Source organism: Bos indicus, chromosome 26, assembly GCF_029378745.1.
Source record: "Bos indicus isolate NIAB-ARS_2022 breed Sahiwal x Tharparkar chromosome 26, NIAB-ARS_B.indTharparkar_mat_pri_1.0, whole genome shotgun sequence".
NCBI lineage: Eukaryota > Metazoa > Chordata > Mammalia > Artiodactyla > Bovidae > Bos > Bos indicus.
In genome coordinates this window covers 42,267,040-42,285,115 of record NC_091785.1, presented here as the reverse complement: position 1 = coordinate 42,285,115, position 18,076 = coordinate 42,267,040, and the positions used below count along the sequence as shown (strand labels likewise).

At 44.3% G+C, this 18,076-nt stretch overlaps 1 protein-coding gene and 1 pseudogene across 1 annotated transcript in view; one reads left to right on the top strand and one right to left on the bottom strand.

Annotated features, from left to right (window-relative positions):
* ACADSB (acyl-CoA dehydrogenase short/branched chain) overlaps nucleotides 1-18,076 on the bottom strand; it is a 52,264-nt gene that overhangs the window by 16,285 nt on the left and 17,903 nt on the right. The window contains exons 2-3 of the mRNA XM_019988630.2: nucleotides 2,133-2,292; nucleotides 1,819-1,919 (exon numbers count right to left, since the gene is read on the bottom strand). Of these exons, the coding sequence (XP_019844189.2) occupies nucleotides 1,819-1,919; nucleotides 2,133-2,292 (261 nt within the window). The remainder of the gene's footprint in view (nucleotides 1-1,818; nucleotides 1,920-2,132; nucleotides 2,293-18,076) is intronic.
* On the top strand, nucleotides 14,806-15,411 carry LOC139180002 (protein lin-28 homolog A pseudogene; annotated as a pseudogene).

The window sequence follows — 18,076 nt, the reverse complement described above, 5'->3', positions numbered from 1 at the left end:
TCTATGAGGAAGAATTCAGGACTGGGAGGTGCCTGAAGGCTGACAGAGGCGTGAGAATATTAGACTATCGTATCTTTAACAGCTGTCAGAGACACTGCTTCTCTAAAAAGGTCACCGATGGACATATTTGTCAATTATCTTGGCAGGTGACCTCTGTAGAGGTCAGAAGTTAGGAGTCACGTGAGGTTGAGAATAGCTGATGCAAGATGTGAAATGAAGCAGACCCCCCAAGGGGTGTGTGACAAGCAGGCAGGAGTGACTGTGATGTGGCAGGCAACCTGTCGCTGCAGATGACCCTGCCTGCAAGAACTACCCCCTCACGAGAGCGAAGCTCAAACTGTGGGACCCCAAGACCTCTCAGAGAAGCCTTGAGGTTCTGTAAATGGACCTGGCTGAGAAATGGATGCTTTCTGAACCACTGTGACTTCACATAAGATTCTATTTTCCCAACAGTTTCGCTGCTAAAAGAAAGCTGAAAAACTACTACTATATGGTATTAAAAAAAAAAAAAAAACTAGTATTATTTGAACAGTAAGAAATAAAACAATTACTGGAAAAGGTTAATTTTCAAACAGGATAACTGGTTAAGATTTAAGCCAATGGCTCTGAACTAATAGGGACTATTAGTTCTGGAACAGCCTTGTGTGCTAAGTTGCTAAGTGTCCGACTCTGTGCAACCCCATGGACAGTAGCCCACCAGGCTCCTCTGTCCATGGGATTCTCCAGGCAAGGATACTGGAGTGGGTTGCCATGCCCTCCTCCGGGGGATCTTCCCAATGCAGGGATCCAACCTACATCTCTTTTACCACTACATTGGCGGGCAGGTTCTTTACCACTAGCGTCACCTGGGTAGCCTTGCATGTGTGTGCTTAGTCGCTCACTCATGTCCAACTCTTGGTGACCCCATGGACTATATAGCCCAGCAGGCTCTACGGGGATTCTGCAGGCAAGAATACTGGAGTGGGTTGCCATGCCTTCCTCCAGGGAATCTTCCCGACCCAGGGATCGAACCCAGGCCTCCCACACTGCAGGCAGATTCTTTACCAGCTGAGCTATCAGGGATAGTCTTAGTATTTAAAAAAAAAAAAAAAAAAAAAAATCTTCCCACCCATACAGAAGGAAGAGATGAAGAGTCCGGTGATTCTGAAATGTTCTCCGTGGGGCTCCCATGCTGATAACCTCTCCCTATACTCACAGTCAGAACATTTCTATTTTTATCTATTTTATATACTGTGCTTCTATTAAAGCACCATGAGTTTCCAATTAAAAAGTTGGAAATTGGTTGCCCGGGTTAACTCTGATGGATGCCAGATGCGAACCTCTTGCTTTAGGTTTCCTACATACACAGAGATTCGGGTAGATGCTCTGGTGTGAAGCTTTACTAAAGCAAGGTTTCGTAACCTTGGCGTTGCTGAGCTGGATAATTCTGTGTCTCAGCAGGCCATCCTGTGCACTCTGCAATGTTCGGCCTGCATCTTACTAGACGTCACAGCACACCTAGTTGTGACTACCACATCTTCAGACGTTGCCAGATGTCCTCTGGGGAACAAAAATAGCCCCCAGTTGAATACCACTGGTCTGAAGAAATCACTCTTGCTTCTAACATTTTACTTAGAAAGCACCGGTATTTCTAATTTTAAAGTTAATTCAATTAAAAAAATTTTTTTAACTAGGCTCTCAATCTGAAAGAGAAGTCACATAATTCTGACTAGGAAATCATGCCATCATTACCATTCCTAAATTTAAAAGTATGCATACATTTTAACACTGGAAGGTATTTATGAAAGTTTGAAATTAAAATAATCATTAATTATATACCCCTTGTTGAAATAATCCTTGTATTACGGATTTTTCCATTTTTGAATCTTCATCCATTTTTGAAACAAAAGGAGCAACTTGTTCCTGGGCAAATTTTTTAACTGTAGGGGAAAAAAATACTAGTAAGTCTTTATCTTATAAATCTGGCATGTATTAATTTTAAAAAAAGAAAAAAGGAGGACTTAAAATTAATGACAAAAATCCCATTCACAAACTCAGGAGAACGCCTCCCCCAGTCCTGTCGCAGGCCGTGTGATCGAATACCAAAGGCCACGTGACCCGAGGAGACCTGCGGTGAACCCGGGTTCACTCACCTGCGCTCTTTATCATCATCTCCTCATCCGTAAATGTTTGCAGAGGGGCAAGAGGTGGTCCATTGCTTGTCGCTTTGAGCTGAGCTTCTGACTGAGAAGAATTTAGGGCATGAGGAGGAGTTTTCCAGGAAGACAGGCAGCTTGGGAAGTTTCTTCGTAGCTGTGGGAACAGTCGCCATTGAGTGGGGAACACACGCACGCGCGCGAGGGCAGAAAAGCACGTCGAGAGGAGGGAACGTCAGCTGCTTTGGGAGTTACTTTTACAAACCCACCCTTTGTAACTTCTTTCAGCAAAATAAGAGAGATTGGCCTGGCGTGTTAAGATTCACCATCCTGTGACCAAAAACCCAAGCTGGGTTATCCAGGAAGGAGCTGTTCTAAAGGAACACGTCTCCCCACATAATTACTTCTTCCCTTTGAGGAAACAGAACGTTCCAGGTGGAACTCATTCTTCAAAGGACATGTTTCTGTAACTTCTTGGCTAGGAAAACTGGACTCTAACAGTACTGACTGACTACAGTGAAGAGAATTCTCTCGTGGGGCAGGGATGTGTGAGGGCCCGGGGACAGCTGAGGGAGCTGAGTGTCCCAGTTGCCCTGCCTGGCTGCAAGAAGCTCTGCTTTTTGGGTTTCTGTGGCCAGTGTTTTTTTTTCCTTCAGCTTCTCATTAATTAGTACCAGAAGATACAGGTTAAGAAAACAGGCTCCAGAGTCCAAAAGAACTTGTGTCAGTCTGGCTGCTTATGTGATCTTGAAGTGAAAAGTGAAAGTCACTCAGTCATGTCCAACTCTTTGTGACCCCATGGACTATACAGTTCATGGAATTCTCCAGGACAGAATACTGGAGTGGGTTGCCTTTCCCTTCTCCAAGGGATCTTCCCAACCCAGGGACCGAACTCAGGTCTCCGGCATTGCAGGCAGATTCTTTACCAGCTGAGCCACAAGGGAAGCCTAAGGATACTGGGATGGGTAGCCTGTCCCTTCTCCAGCAGATCTTCCTGACCCAGGAATCGAACTGGGGTCTCCTGCATTGCAGGCGGATCTTGGGCAGGTGGTTTTTAACCTCTCTGTTAAAATCTCTCAGTCTTAGTTTTCTTCGTTGTAAAAATAAGGAAATAACCTTTGGAAAATAAGGATAATAACCTTGTGGAAGCAATCCACATCAAGGGTCTAACATGGTACCCACTGTATAGTAGGAGTTCAACAAATGGTAATGACCAACTCTCCTTGGATCCCTAAGAATACAGCAGTGGTGCTCTAAGAGAAGCAGTTAGGGTTGTAACTCAGGGAAACTGCAAGCCTAGCCCCTCCTGCCCGTAGCGTGTCCCCCTGTCACAGGGTCCCAAGTTCTTCAACTTCTGGTCAACAATGGATTTGTTGTTGACCAGAAACAGAGAGAGACCATCCGATTTCAATGAAAAGAAAAGAGAGAGAGACACCATCTGATTTCAAGTGCTTGTTATAAGTCTGTTTTCATGTCTGCATCTCCATTGCTGTCCTGGAAGTAGGTTCATCAGTGAAGTGAAAACGAAGTGAAGTCGCTCAGTCGTGTCCAACTCTTTTCGACCCCATGGACTGTAGCCTACCAGGCTCCTCCGTCCATGGAATTTTCCAGGCAAGAGTACTGGAGTGGGTTGCCATTTTTTCCAGGGTATCTTCCCGACCCAGGGATCAAACCTGGGTCTCCCGCATTGCAGGCAGACTCTTTACCCTCTGAGCTACCAGGCTCATCAGTGCCGTCTTTCAGTATTCCGTAGGCATGTGTTAAGAGGGTGGGGCGAATTGAGAGAATACCGTGGAAACAGATGCATTACCGTAAGTAAAGTAAATAGCAAGTGGGAATTTGCCGTGTGACACAGGGAGCTCAACCCAGTGCTCTGTGACAACCTAGAGGGGTGGGATGGGTGGAGGTGGGAGAGGGGTTCAGGAGGGAGGGGACATATGTATACCTGTGGCTGATTCATGTTGATGTATGGCAGAGGCCAAAAAAATATTATAAAGTAATTACCCTCCAGTTAAAAAAGAAAAAAAAGAGTACATAGGATATCTAGTATCACCTCTACCTGGGAAGAACCCAGAAAATGCTAGGCAGATGGAGGTAAAGAGGATGAGAAGGAGCACAGACAACCGTGGTTTGGGATGCAGGGAATCGGACGTCAGGTGTAGGGGTATTAAAAGATAGGAAGTTAAATAAATGGATAAATGTAAATTGCATATGTGAAGAAATTATATGAAGATACCATTCAACCACACTATAATTACACAGCGTGAATTATATTGCTATGTAAATTATACCTCAGTGAAGCTGTTAAAAAAAATTAGTGTTTTCCTTTCGGCCAACAAAAATTAACAGAATATACTCAAGATCTGCCAAATGCCTGAGAGCACATTGGGACAGAATTCACCAGTTCTGAGAAGCTGAGGGCACTGTCAGGACAAGACAGAGTTCATGGAACAGGCAAGAAACAAAGTCAAGCTTTGCAAAATTAAAAAGCAAATGTAAAGTTGAGAAAAAAAAAAAAGCAAATTAGGCAATCTGACTATGCCCCAAGGCACAGCCAGCCCCCATTAAAAATACAGAGGAAGGAGTAGCACTTTCACACACAAAAAAACCCCGGGGGACCAAATTCTTCTTAAAACCTGGAGAGAGGGGTCTCTCCAAGACCACCTGTTGTCAAAAGGGAAGGGCTCCTATAGAGTACATTTAACCACTCCTATTGCTGTCAAACTGCAGGGGATATCTAGTTGGGTACATTTGTCCAGACTCAAGCTTTTTCCCTCAGAAACCCTGCAGGTCATGAAATATATACAGAAATATATACAGAAAATAGTATACCTGTAAGCCAGAAGCTCTGAGATACCTGTTCAAAAGACAGGCACCATCAGACAGCTAAGTAAAATGATTTAGTGGGTTGGGTCCTATTTGAAGCCTTATGGGAACTTGGAAACACTCTTGTTCCCTTGCCTGACATGGTTCTTGACAACAGTCTGACTCTTGATACTCTTCTGACAGAGCAACTACTTCCTGCTGCACTTGGATCAATGTGCCAGAGCAGATAAAAGTTAGTAGTAAGGAAACACAAGCCTAGGCTGTATACTGTCACCCTGCTTATTTAACTTCTATGCAGAGTACATCATGCGAAATGTCGGGCTGGATGAAGCACAGGCTGGAAACAAGATTGCCGGGAGAAATATCAATAACCTCAGATATGCAGATGACACCACCCTTATGGCAGAAAGTAAAGAGGAACTAAAGAGCCTCTTGATATCAGAAAGTGAAAGAGGGGAGTGAAAAGCTGGCTTAAAACTCAACATACAGAAAACTAATATCATGGCATCTGGTGCCATCACTTCATGGCAAATAGATGGGGAAACAATGGAAACAGTCAGAAACTTTATTTTCTTGGGCTCCAAAATCACTGCAGATGGTGATTGCAGCCATGAAATTAAAAGACACTTGCTCCTTGGAAGAAAAGCTATGACCAGCCTAGACAGTATATTAAAAAGCAGAGACATTACTTTGCCAACAAAGGTCTGTCTAGTCAAAGCTATGGTTTTTCCAGTGGTCACGTATGGATGTCAGAGTTGGACTATAAAGAAAGCTAAATGCCGAAGAACTGATGCTTTTGAACTGTGGTGTTGGAGAAGACTCTCGAGAGTCCCTTGGACTACAAGGAGATCAAGCCAGTCCATCCTAAAGGAAATCAGTCCTGAATATTCATTGGAAGGACTGATGCTGAAGCTGCAATTCCAATCTTTGGTCATCTGATGTGAAGAACTGAGTCATTGGAAAAGACCCTGATGCTGGGAAAGATTGAATGTGGGAGAAGGGGATGACAGGGGATGAGATGCTTGGATGGCATCATCAACTTGATGGACAGGAATCTGAGTAAGCTCCAGGAATTGGTGAAGGACAGGGAGGCCTGGCAGTCCATGGGGTCACAAAGAGTCGGACACGACTGAGCAACTGAACTGAACTGAACTGCACAAGTCCAGGCAGAGAGGTGTCAACTGAACAAGCCCAGATGATACTGCCTCCCTTATCAACATTAAGGAAGACCAAAGTTAACCAGGTTCCTTCTCTTTCTAGGTCCTTCAATAGCTATTGCTCTCCTTTACATCCCTTGCTTGTTTAACCTTTTGGTTAAGTTTGTGTCCTTTTGGCTCCAACAGCTTGATGTAAGGCTCATGATGGCTCAAGGAACTCAGCCCATTCCAGTGGAGAGTGGCCCAGGTCCCTACAGGTCCTTGGAACAGTCATCGAGGGACTTCTATACCTCTAGGGTCTGCGGTCCCTGTCTAGCAGGAGGAAGTTTCAGAAGAAGAGACCTTCAGCATCTTAAGAACAACAATGTAGAGTCTCTCAGTGGGGAATGAGACAGGTCTGGGATCTGGGACCCTTTGCTGCACTGCTGCAAAGCTTATACCTGAACAACCTCTCCTCCAGCAAGAAAATACAAAGAAACTAAATGGGATGAAAAATAACTGCCTGCATGAGCAGTTAGGGCAGATTCTGGGCAAAAGATACAAAGAGACCAAAAATCCCAACTGCCGTGTCTGAAGAGCCTGGAGCAAAAGCATGCCGCAGCACACACCACTTAAGGGGTGGGCAGACCACCTAAGCAAGCCACCCTCCTACCTGAGCCCTGGACACGTCCCTACCCTTTCCCATATAAGGAACAAGCGCAGCCTTCCTTGGGGGGCAGAGCAAGCAAGGGAACCTGTTGGTTTGTTCTCATACACCCCTACCCTGCAGCAGGAGTCCCAGTAAAGCCTGGCCTGAAAAAAAAAAAGCATATGTAGTAATATATTGCAATATATTCTGTTAATAGCTTTGAGTTCTCACTGAAAAACTTATTGATAAAAAGAGGAAAAAAGAAACAAGAGTCACCATGTCTGACATCACTGTTAATCTCGCCTACATATGGGTTAGTCTTTGCAGTTCTGTGCCTAAGAGTACATGGGGTCTGCTCTGGGTTCTCCTGGGGAAAAGAAATACTGGCCAGTCAGGGGAAAAAAAAATGTGTCCATCTCAATTTTTCTAGCTGATTCTGTTTTGAGAATTAGGAGACAGACAATTCAGGGCAAAGTTGCACGGACCTCTTTTTTCCTCATTAAAAGACAGAGCTGAGACATGAAAACTTGGGACTAGATAAAAGGTAGGGGAAGACACCACTTTTTTCCTGTTTAAACAGACGACAAGAATGAACACACAGGACAGAAGGAGTGAAGTAAGAAATGCAAATATGAAGGGGCCCCCCGTCCGACTTCTCCGGGGGTGGGGCAGGGGAGTGTTGCTAAGCAGCAGAAGGAGACAGAGTGACCAGCAGTAGCAGGCACAAGGAGGGAAGAAGAGTGGGAGAAGGGGAGCTGGAGGTGAGTGTGGGTGCCCTTCTGGTCAGTGGCCGGATGGGGCCCTCAATCTATATTTGAAGGAATCAAAGAATGGGCCAAGCTACGTTCTCCACAAAATGCTCGGAATCCTGCCTATTGCACGTCAAAAGCGGTAATACACTGCCCACATTTCTTATTTCTAGGGGAGATTTGCTTCACTAAACCCACTACAGAACTCACTGTACATCACCTTTCTACCAAAGCTGATCTTCAGCAGAAAACCCAGCACTGAGAAACTTAAGATGCCAGGGGGTCTTACTGCATCCAGTTTTCCCCGCTGACACAATTGTGACCCCCTTAGTCTCAATATTGCTACTGATAAAGTATATGACCGTCCAACCCATAGCAGTTACTTTAGACACAAGATAACAGGGGCAAACGTACTTTTAAGAAGTGGTGTACAAGTATAGGAGATTACTGAAGATATTCATCATAAAATAGTGGCTGTATATGCTAAGTGAATGGAATCCATTATAAACTAAAGCATTGAAAGATAACACCTCTCCTTTTGGGCAGAAAAAAAAAAAAAAAAGATTTCCTTTTAATACAGCAGTTCTTAATAAAGGAGATGTCTCCTTGCCTTGCCTTTAACAGCTCAGCCCAAGGTTTCCATGATGATTTTCAACTGCCCCCTGCCCTTCAGTGTTGACCTCAGCCTCTGCAATTTGGTGTCCACTCCATCAAAATGATTTTCCACGGTTATAACCCATTGCACCATATCATCACATTTTTTTGTATAGAGCAGCAATTGCTAGCTGAATGGAATAATGGTTATTTATGCCTTGCCAAATACTTTTTGAAGCTTGAGTCTGATCTGTTTCCTACTCAACCGCCCAGAGTTCTGCTGCACTCAGAAGTACTAATGATCAAATCTGGGGTCTGCAGGCTCCTATGGGCAGAACAACAAAGCCCATGAACACAGATGGGGGGAAAACTATATTTTATTTCACTAACCTCTAACTGGAATATTAGAGATTATGCTAATATTTGATTCAGTTCAGTTCAGCCGCTCAGTCGTGTCTGACTTTTTGCGACCCCATGAATCACAGCACGCCAGGTAATGCTAATCAGAGAAATCAGCATTCTTTGATCATGAATGTTGGCAACAAGTTACAGTCGTTATCATCTGTGACTGTCACCAAATCACAGATACCTTTACATCTGTTGAAATATTGTTGGGGGCTCATCACCACTTCAAAACTATACTTGTTATCCAAACTTCTGTCAGGTCTTACTTAAGAAGCACATATTCTTCTTTCCCAATATAAGGTATACGTATCACTTTTATGGTAACTGATTTCCTTTGTGATCCTATATATTTTATGCATTTTAAAACATTTTGAGAAAAGGTTTATATACCCAACTACATTGCTGTCTACCTTCCACAAACAGCACAAAAAAGCTTAAGAAGGCCCAACTGCCGAGTGTTCTGGCGAAACTTGTTTAACTCATCGAGTGAATCGCAGCCCTTCTCAGCTACGTTCTAGCTAACAAAGTGGTGTTGGAAACATCCTTCAAGTGTTTCGGTCAAGAAGCTTTCACACGTCTGAAAGGTAAAAAGGAAGACAGAGGAGAGGTCTTTTCCAAGGACACGATCGGGTATAACAAGACCTTGCAGCCTAGTAGCCGGTCCCCTCCACTGTGCCCTCCTGACTCTCCTCACTGAACATGTGCAAAAATCTTTTTTTTTTTTTTTAATTCCACTAAGCATCAGACTTTACAAGAGTTCATTCCAACCAGTTTTTCTTGTTTTAACTTCTGACAATGAGAAACCTGACTATGGGCTCATGATCTAGGATGAATTTGCTTACTCAAACATAAAACATACCTGAAATCATTCAGAACAAACTACACCATGAGAATCAAATTAATCAGAGTGCTTGAGACCAGTTCTGTCTTTAGCCCCATGTACCCAGTCAAAGCCTTTGACTGTGTGGATCACAATAAACTGTGGAAAATTCTGAAAGAGATGGGCATACCAGACCACCTGACCTGCCGCTTGAGACATTTATATGCAGGTCAGGAAGCAACAGGTAGAACTGGACATGGAACAACTGACTGGTTCCAAATAGGAAAAGGAGTACATCAAGGCTGTATATTGTCACCCTGCTTATTTAATTTATATGCAGAGTACCTCATGAGAAACGCTGGGCTGGAAGAAGCATAAGCTGGAATCAAGATTGCCAGGAGAAATATCAATAACCTCAGATATGCAGATGACACCACCCTTATGGCAGAAAGTGAAGAGGAACTAAAAAGCCTCTTGATGAAAGTGAAAGAGGAGAGTGAAAAAGTTGGCTTAAAGTTCAACATTCAGAAAACGAAGATCATGGCATCTGGTCCCATCACTTCATGGGAAATAGATGGGGAAACAGTGGAAACAGTGTCAGACTTTATTTTTTTGGGCTCCAAAATCACTGCAGATGGTGACTGCAGCCATGAAATTAAAAGACGCTTACTCCTTGGAAGGAAAGTTATGACCAATCTAGACAGCATATTCAAAAGCAGAGACATTACTTTGCCAACAAAGGTCCGTCTAGTCAAGGCTATGGTTTTTCCTGTGGTCAGGTATGGATGTGAGAGTTTGGACTGTGAAGAAAGCTGAGCTCCGAAGAATTGATGCTTTTGAACTGTGGTATTGGAGAAGACTCTTGAGAGTCCCTTGGATTGCAAGGAGACCCAACCAGTCCATTCTAATGATCAGTCCTGGGTGTTCATTGGAAGGACTGATGCTGAAGCTGAAAGTCCAATACTTTCGCCAACGCAAGAGTAGACTCATTGGAAAAGACTCTGATGCTGGGAGGGATTGGGGGCAGGAGGAGAAGGGGACGACAGAGGATGAGATGGCTGGATGGCATCACTGACTCGATGGACCTGAGTTTGGGTAAACTCTGGGAGTTGGTGATGGACAGGGTGGCCTGGTGTGCTGCAATTCATGGGGTCGCAAAGAGTCAGACAGGACTGAGTGACTGAACTGAACTGAACTGAACCCAGTCAAGACTGTTTCTGAAAGTTCTTTCTTCACCTCATCTCAGTGTGGTAGTGTGATTCGCTTGTAATGATTCTGAGACCAATTCCAACATCTGAGAGGCTTCCCCACACCAACAAGCAACTTTCCAGCACCTACTGAGGCTCCTTCTATTCAACTCGATTTTGACACTACAGACCTGTGAAAGCAGCTCTTTGGCCCCTTTCCTGTTTCCCCATTTCTGTCTTCTTCCCTTCAGAGAACCTGCTTAAAGAAATGAGAGCACAGAACAATTTAACCCAACTCCTGACTTACTCTCCAGAATGCACACCTTGCCTTGCCTACCCTGCTGATTCTTTTCCAAGAATGAAAGACTAGCTCTTCAACCCCAAGATAACATCTGAAGAGAATCAGCCAGTCTGCATACAATGGAGAAGGAGGAGGAATCCAACCTTCTGCCTCAGGGATTCACTGATATTCTTCCCCCCTTTTTCTCCCTCTTTAAAAACTGTCAGGGCTGAGCAGAATCTTTGGAGGTGGTCTCAGGACATGAACCCACCTTTCCCCCATATTTCCAGGTTTTCTGATTACAGCATCTTCCCTTTTTTCTGACATTTGCCTCTTGATTTTTGCCTTTGAGTAGCAAGTGCCAAAGCTGAATTCAGTAACAGATTTTCGTACCCAATGTGGGGCTGGGCTCTGTGTTGGAGCTGCCAGCTGCAGTGACTTGCCCTTAAAATGGTGCATCATAAAACTGCTTAATCTTCGAGAAGATTCAAAGAAAGGATTTTTTGACAATTTCAGGTTTTTAGTAACTTTTAAATCATACTGTTGAACTAGGTAAGATATATAAAGTCTAATGGAAACTGATTTCATAAAATGTTAAAAAGAAACTAGTTGACTTGAATACACTGATGAATATGGTTATAACTTTTTGGTTTTGTAAAATATTATCACCTTTTAATCTTACTTTCCCAGATATGAGGAAACCCTTTCCCCTTAAGCTAATTATGACTGACAGCAATTTGGTAAATTATACATTTGTTAGCAGACTTGAAACATTTTTTCCTCTCCACCTGATCCCTCCAGAGATTGAAAATGCTTACGTTCCCAGCAGCTTTATCAGGGAAATTTGGAAGACCACATCTTAACAGGTGTAAAAATCTCACAGTATTTTGGGGATCTCAAAAAGCAAGGACTTCACCTAAATCCACAGCGCAAAAATATATGACAAGCCCTTGGTATGGTTTTCCTGGCCCTGAGACTCCTTATCAAATGTTCTAGCACAGCCAATTTAAAGGAGCCACTATGATCAATCAACCAGATTCAGTTTACAAACAAGTTTAACCTTAATTTGGTTATATTTGATTAAAACAAGGGTAATTTTAGATAAGAGATGTTTCACTGGATATCCAATTCTGATTCTTTTGAGTTCAGTTGCTCAGTCATGTCCAACTCTTTGGGACCACATGGATTGCAGCACACCAGGCTTACCCATCCATCACCAACTCCCAGAGCTTGCTCAAATTCATGTCCATTGAGTCGGTGATGCCATCCAGCCATCTCATCCTCTGTCATCCCCTTCTCCTCCTGCCTTCAATGTTTTCCAGCATCAGGGTCTTTTCCAATGACTCAGTTCTTGGCATCTGGTGGCCAAAGTATTGGAGTTTCAGCTTCAACATCAGTCCTTCCAATGAATATTCAGGACTGATTTCCTTTAGGATGGACTGGTTGGATCTCCTTGTAGTCCAAGGGACTCTCAAGAGTCTTCTCCAACACCACAGTTCAAAAGCATCAATTCTTCGGCATTCAGCTTTCTTTATAGTCCAACTCTGACATCCATACATGACTACTGGAAAAACCATAGCTTTGACTAGATGGACCTTTTTAATATGCTGCCTAGGCTGGTCATAGCTTTTCTTCCAAGGAGCAAGTGTCTTTTAATTTCATGGCTGCAGTCACCATCTGCAGTGATTTTGGAGTCCAAGAAAATAGTCTCTGACTGTTTCCATTGTTTCCCCATCTATTTCCCATGAAGTGATGGGACCAGATGCCATGATCTTAGTTTTTTGAGTGTTGAGTTTTAAACCAACTATTTCACTCTCCTCTTTCATTTTCATAAAGAGGCTCTTTAGTTCCTCTTTGCTTTCTGCTATAAGGGTGATATTATCTGTGTATCAGAGGTTATATTTCTCCTGGCAATCTTGATTCAGCCTGTGCTTCATCCAGCCCGGCATTTCGCATGATGTACTCTGCATATAAATTAAATAAGCAGGGTGACAATATACAGCCTTGATGTGCTCCTTTCCCAATTCAGAACCAGTCCATTGTCCCATGTCCGGTTCTAACTGTTGCTTTTTGACCTGAATACAGATTTCTCAGGAGGCAGGTACAGTGCCTGATTCTATTCTTTTAACTGAGCTCTAAGACCCACTGCCCAGATAGTTCCTTGTTGTCATGCTACATACCTGTAAAGTTTAATCAAATTATTAAAAAAGATGTTCTATGCTTCTTTCAGAAGTTTGTCCCAGCAATCTACCTTAGGATGAATAATAGATGCCCCATGACCTGTAGCCCTGGGATTATATATACTGGAAGTGAAATGAAGTGAAAGTCACTTAATCATGTCTGACTCTTTGCGACCCTGTAGACTATACAGTCCATGGAATTCTCCAGGCCAGAATACTGGAGTGGGTAGCCTTTCCCTCCTCCAGGGGATCTTCCCAACCCAGGGATTGAACCCAGGTCTCCCACATTGCAAGAGGATACTTTACCAGCTGAGCCACAAGGGAAGCCCACTATTTAAAGGGCTATCTCTAATCAAGATGAAAGGACCTTTGGCTCATGTATAGTGAAGCTTTTTTAAGTGCTAATATTTATAAACTTTTTTATTGTGTATTGGGGTATAGCCAATCAACAATGTTCTGACAGTTTCAGATGAATAGTAAAGGGACTCAGCCATCCATATACATGTATCCATTCGCCTCCCCAAGCCCGCTCTCATCCAGGCTGCCACATATTTGAGCAGAGTTCCATGAGCTATACAGTAGGTCCTTGTTAATTATCCATTTAAAATACAGCCATGAGTACATGTCCACCCCAAACTTGCTAACTATTCCTTCTCCCTTGGCACCCATAAGCTCATTCTCAATGTCTGTGAATCTGTTTCTGTTCTGTAAGTTCATTCGTATCATTACTTTTTAGGTTCCATGGATAAGGGATGTCATACAGTATTTCTCCTTCTCTGTCTGACAATCTCAGGTCCATCCATGTTGCTACAAATGGCATTATATCTTTTATTTTTTTTACAAATGGCATTATATCATTTTAATGGCTGAGTAATATTCCATTGTGTATATGTACCACATCTTTATTCTTCTGTTGATGGCCATTTAGGTTGCTTCCATATCTTGGCTATTGTAAATAGTGCTGCAATGAACACTGGGGTACATGTATCTTCCTGGATCATGTTTTTCTCTGGATATATGCCTAGGAGTGGGATTGTAGGGTCATATGGTAGCTCTACTTTTAGTTTTTTTAAGGAAACACCATACTGTTACCATAATAGCTGTACCAGTTTACATTTCTACTAACAGTGCAGGAGGGTTCCCTTCTCTCCACACCTTCTCCAACATTTCTTGTTTGTGGATTTTTTTGATGATAGCCACTGTGGCTGGTATGAGGTGATATCTCATTGTAGTTTTGATTTGCATTTCTCCAATAATCAGCAACGTTGAACATCTTTTCACATGGCAGCTGAAGCTCCAATACCTTGGCCACCTGATGCAAAGAGCCAACTCACTGGAAAAGATCCTGATCCTGGGAAAGATTGAAGTCAGTTGAAGGGGGAGACAGAGGATGAGATGGTTGGATGGCATCACCGACTCAATGGACATGAATGTGAGCAAACTCCAGGAGATAGTGAAGGACAGGGAAAGCCTGACGTGCTACAGTCCATGGGGTTGCTAAGAGTCAGACACGACTAAGCCACTGAACAACAACAAATTGGCCACCTGTATGTCTTCTTTGGAGAAATGTCTATTCAGGTCCTCGGCCCTTATTTTGAGCAGATTGTTTGTGAAAATGACTCTTAGATTTGTTATTTCCCACTTAAGAAGAGCCTTTGCATTGGCCTAGTCTGTAGAGGGGACTGCCGATCCCAAACACTCCAGAATAAGAAAAAGACAGTGGTGACATTGTGCTGGGGAAGATGTAGCTGCCTGTTCCCCGAGCCACCCCTTTGCCTCTGGACTTCTCTGGGGCCAGCAGCCACCCAAGCAGGGGCCCGGGGCCGCGGACTCAGCCGACTACCATGGGCTCTGTGTCAAACCAGCAGTTCGCAGGTGGCTGCGCTAAGGTGCCGGAGGATGCGGCCTGCGCGGCGAAGGAGCTGCGGCTGCTGCACGGGGCAGGCATCTGTAAGTGGTTCAACGTGCCCATGGGGTTCGGCTTCCTGTCCATGACCGCCTGCGCGGGGGTCGCCCTCGACCCCCCGGTGGATGTCTTTGTGCACCAGAGTAAGCTGCACATGGAGGGCTTCCGGAGCCTGAAGGAGGGGGAGGCCGTGGAGTTCACCTTTAAGAAGTCAGCCAAGGGCCTGGAATCTCTCAGAGTCACTGGCCCTTGGGGGGTGTTCTGTATTGGGAGTGAAAGGCGGCCCAAAGGGAAGAATATGCAGAAACGCAGATCAAAGGGAGACAGGTGCTACAACTGTGGAGGTCTAGACCATCATGCCAAGGAATGCAAACTGCCACCGCAGCCCAAGAAGTGCCATTTCTGCCAGAGCATCAACCATATGGTAGCCTCGTGCCCACTGAAGGCCCAGCAAGCTCCCAGCTCCCAGGGAAAGCCAGCCTACTTTCCGGAGAAGGAAGAAGAGATCCATAGCTTTGCCATGCTCCCAGAGGCCCAGAATTGAAGCCACAGTGGGTGGGGGCTATCCTTTTGTGATCAGAAAGCTTTGAGGAGCAGGCATCAATCGGCAGAGTGGAGAAAGTGGGGACAGGGTGGGTAGGGGGCAGCTGGCACTGCCATATATCTGAGGCTGGAGTCCACAGCATCACCCCCTCTTCCCTCTTGGTGGGAAGAAGGGGTAAGGCAAAGAAACTCCAATTAGCTCTTTCCAAATGCATTACGAGGGCTTTGAGGGTTAACCCTCCCTGCATGCTTTATCTGAGTCTCCACCCCCAGAATCTCCAGCTTTTGAAAGTGGCCTGGGTAGGGAAGTTGTTTTACTCTTAAAGAAGATTGTGGAATAATATTTCCCATATCAGAGTGTAAAGATTAAGAAGAGAACAGATTGATGGACCCAACCAACAAGCCACTACATTCCACGGAAGGAAACATCTCAGGGGGGCGGCAGGGTTTTCGTCTTCTCTCCTCATAACCCCCTCTTGGGACAGAATGCTAAGAACTGTCCCAAGTAATGGGTTGTGATGACAGGTAAAGGGGTGATTGAGGGAACAGCTGAGACTTGCTGCTTCTAAGCTCACTCTCACCCCATTCTGGGCCAACTCAATTTTATTTATTTGCTGCCTTGGGTGACTGTACCTTGGGTCCCACTTTCTCCAGGATGCCAACTGCACTAGTGTGCGAATGAGATATCTATGCATTTTAGCTTTTTTTTTTTTCGTAATATAAATATTCTGGTTTTGTATTTTTGTGTATTTTAATCCAAGGCCCTCATTCCTGCACTGTGTTCTCAGGTACGTGAGCAATCTCAGGGATAAGTCAGCAGCAGCTCCGGGTCTGCACAGCAGGAATGCTTTTTGTTGCTGTATCATCAGAGAGAACAACTATTTGGAGTGTATAGCCTATTGAACTACCTCATTTTTGCCAATTACAGCTGGCTCTTCTGCCATGGTGTCCTCCTGAAATCCCTCCATCTTCAGCGTTTCATGAGAGACTAGGTTTTAACTGGGTTGCCCCATGACTTGGTCTCCTTCCTACTGAAAGACTGGAAATTGGTCTGAACAGGAAAACGTGGTGCAGAGAGGTTAGGAGAGGCTGGGCCAGGTAAGAAGTGCAGAGAGGGGAAGCCAAGATTAGGCAAAGGTCGTCTGTATGTGTGACAAAGGATTCCTGTTCCAGATCTATAATCCTAGGGCACATTACTCACTTTATATACCAGATCCATCCTCCACCTGACTGGGCTAGGCCGACCATGCACAACAGGGTGTGTGTGTTTTTATAAAAAATGGAAGTTGGTAAGGAGAGGTTTGTAAGAATAATGCCTCTGTACCCATCTTGAGCTGTCCAGGGATGGATATGTGAAGCAAGGACAAGATCTTTAACGATGCTGGGCTTTTCCTTCTTAGCTTCTGGAGAGACCATCAGCAATGGCTTCTTTGTGGTTCCCAGAGCCAGGGTCCTACTCTGCTGCAGCAGTGATTAGTCTCATGGCAGCTAAAGGAGAAAGGGCGGTGGGGGCGGCGGGTTCGTTTACAAGCTGTGAGATCACTGCAGACCTACCTCACTGTGTTGTCACGGGGCAAATGCAATAGAACGCATTGGGTGATGTGTGTCTGATCCTTGTCTCCCCCAGCTGCTGCCCCCCCTCTAGTTATTATATTTGTCTGGGCTTTGTAGGACTTCACAAGTAGCTGATTTGGTGACTGCTAGGTGGCCTAGTTTGTGTAAATATAACGTGTTGGTCTTCTCCATGTTCTTTTGGGGTTTTATTGTTTACAAACTTTTTATATTGAGAAAAATAGCCAAAGCATCTTTGACAAAATGTTCTGCACCAGGCAAAGAGATCTGAAACATAAGCTTGGGGGCCCCTCTTGAAGTTGGGGGGGGTCTTGAACTACACTTTCGTGTTCCCCTTCCTCTATTTCCTATTTCAAACAAGATCTGTCCTGAAAACTAGATTCCTATTCCCTCTTCTTTCCACCTTTGTGCTCCCCCGAAATAGACCATATACCTATACATTTAATTTGTGGGGTATCTGTGATTAAGTGATTTGTGCAAAAATCCTGAAAAGGCTAAGATTGCTCCATCCCTCGTTCCCAATTTCGAGTCCTGTCCATTCCTTGATGTAACTCATGCTAAATGGACTGATGTATTTGGTTGGATTAAGACCAACTCCAAAGGTAGAGAGGAGCAATGAAGGGGGCCTTCCATGTAGAAGGTGGGGCTGGGAGACCATGAAAGGAAAGATGAATGTATATCCAAGTCACTCAGGAACTTTTATGCAGGTGCAAGAAACTTATGTCAAAGTAGCCACAAGATTGTTTAATAGCAGACGGACGAATGTAACTCCATGCTTACTGCTAGAAACCAAAGCTTTGTATGAAATCTTGAGTTTATGGGGAGGGAGGGAGGGAGGGTAGAAAAGCATGTACCCATCTGTTCTTTTCCTCATCCCTTCTCATTCCTGAACTGCAGGAGACATAGCCCATCAGGCTTTGGCGACCCCATCTGGGCAGTGTTTATTTGATGGCTGATTTTGCTGTGCCAGATACTTCCTTTCCCATTTGCTATCATTTTGTAACACAAACGCTGACCCTTTTCCCTTTCCTTTGTTTTCCTTGGGAATATACAATGAATAAAACTTATTGGTACTGAAAAAAAAAAAAAAAAAG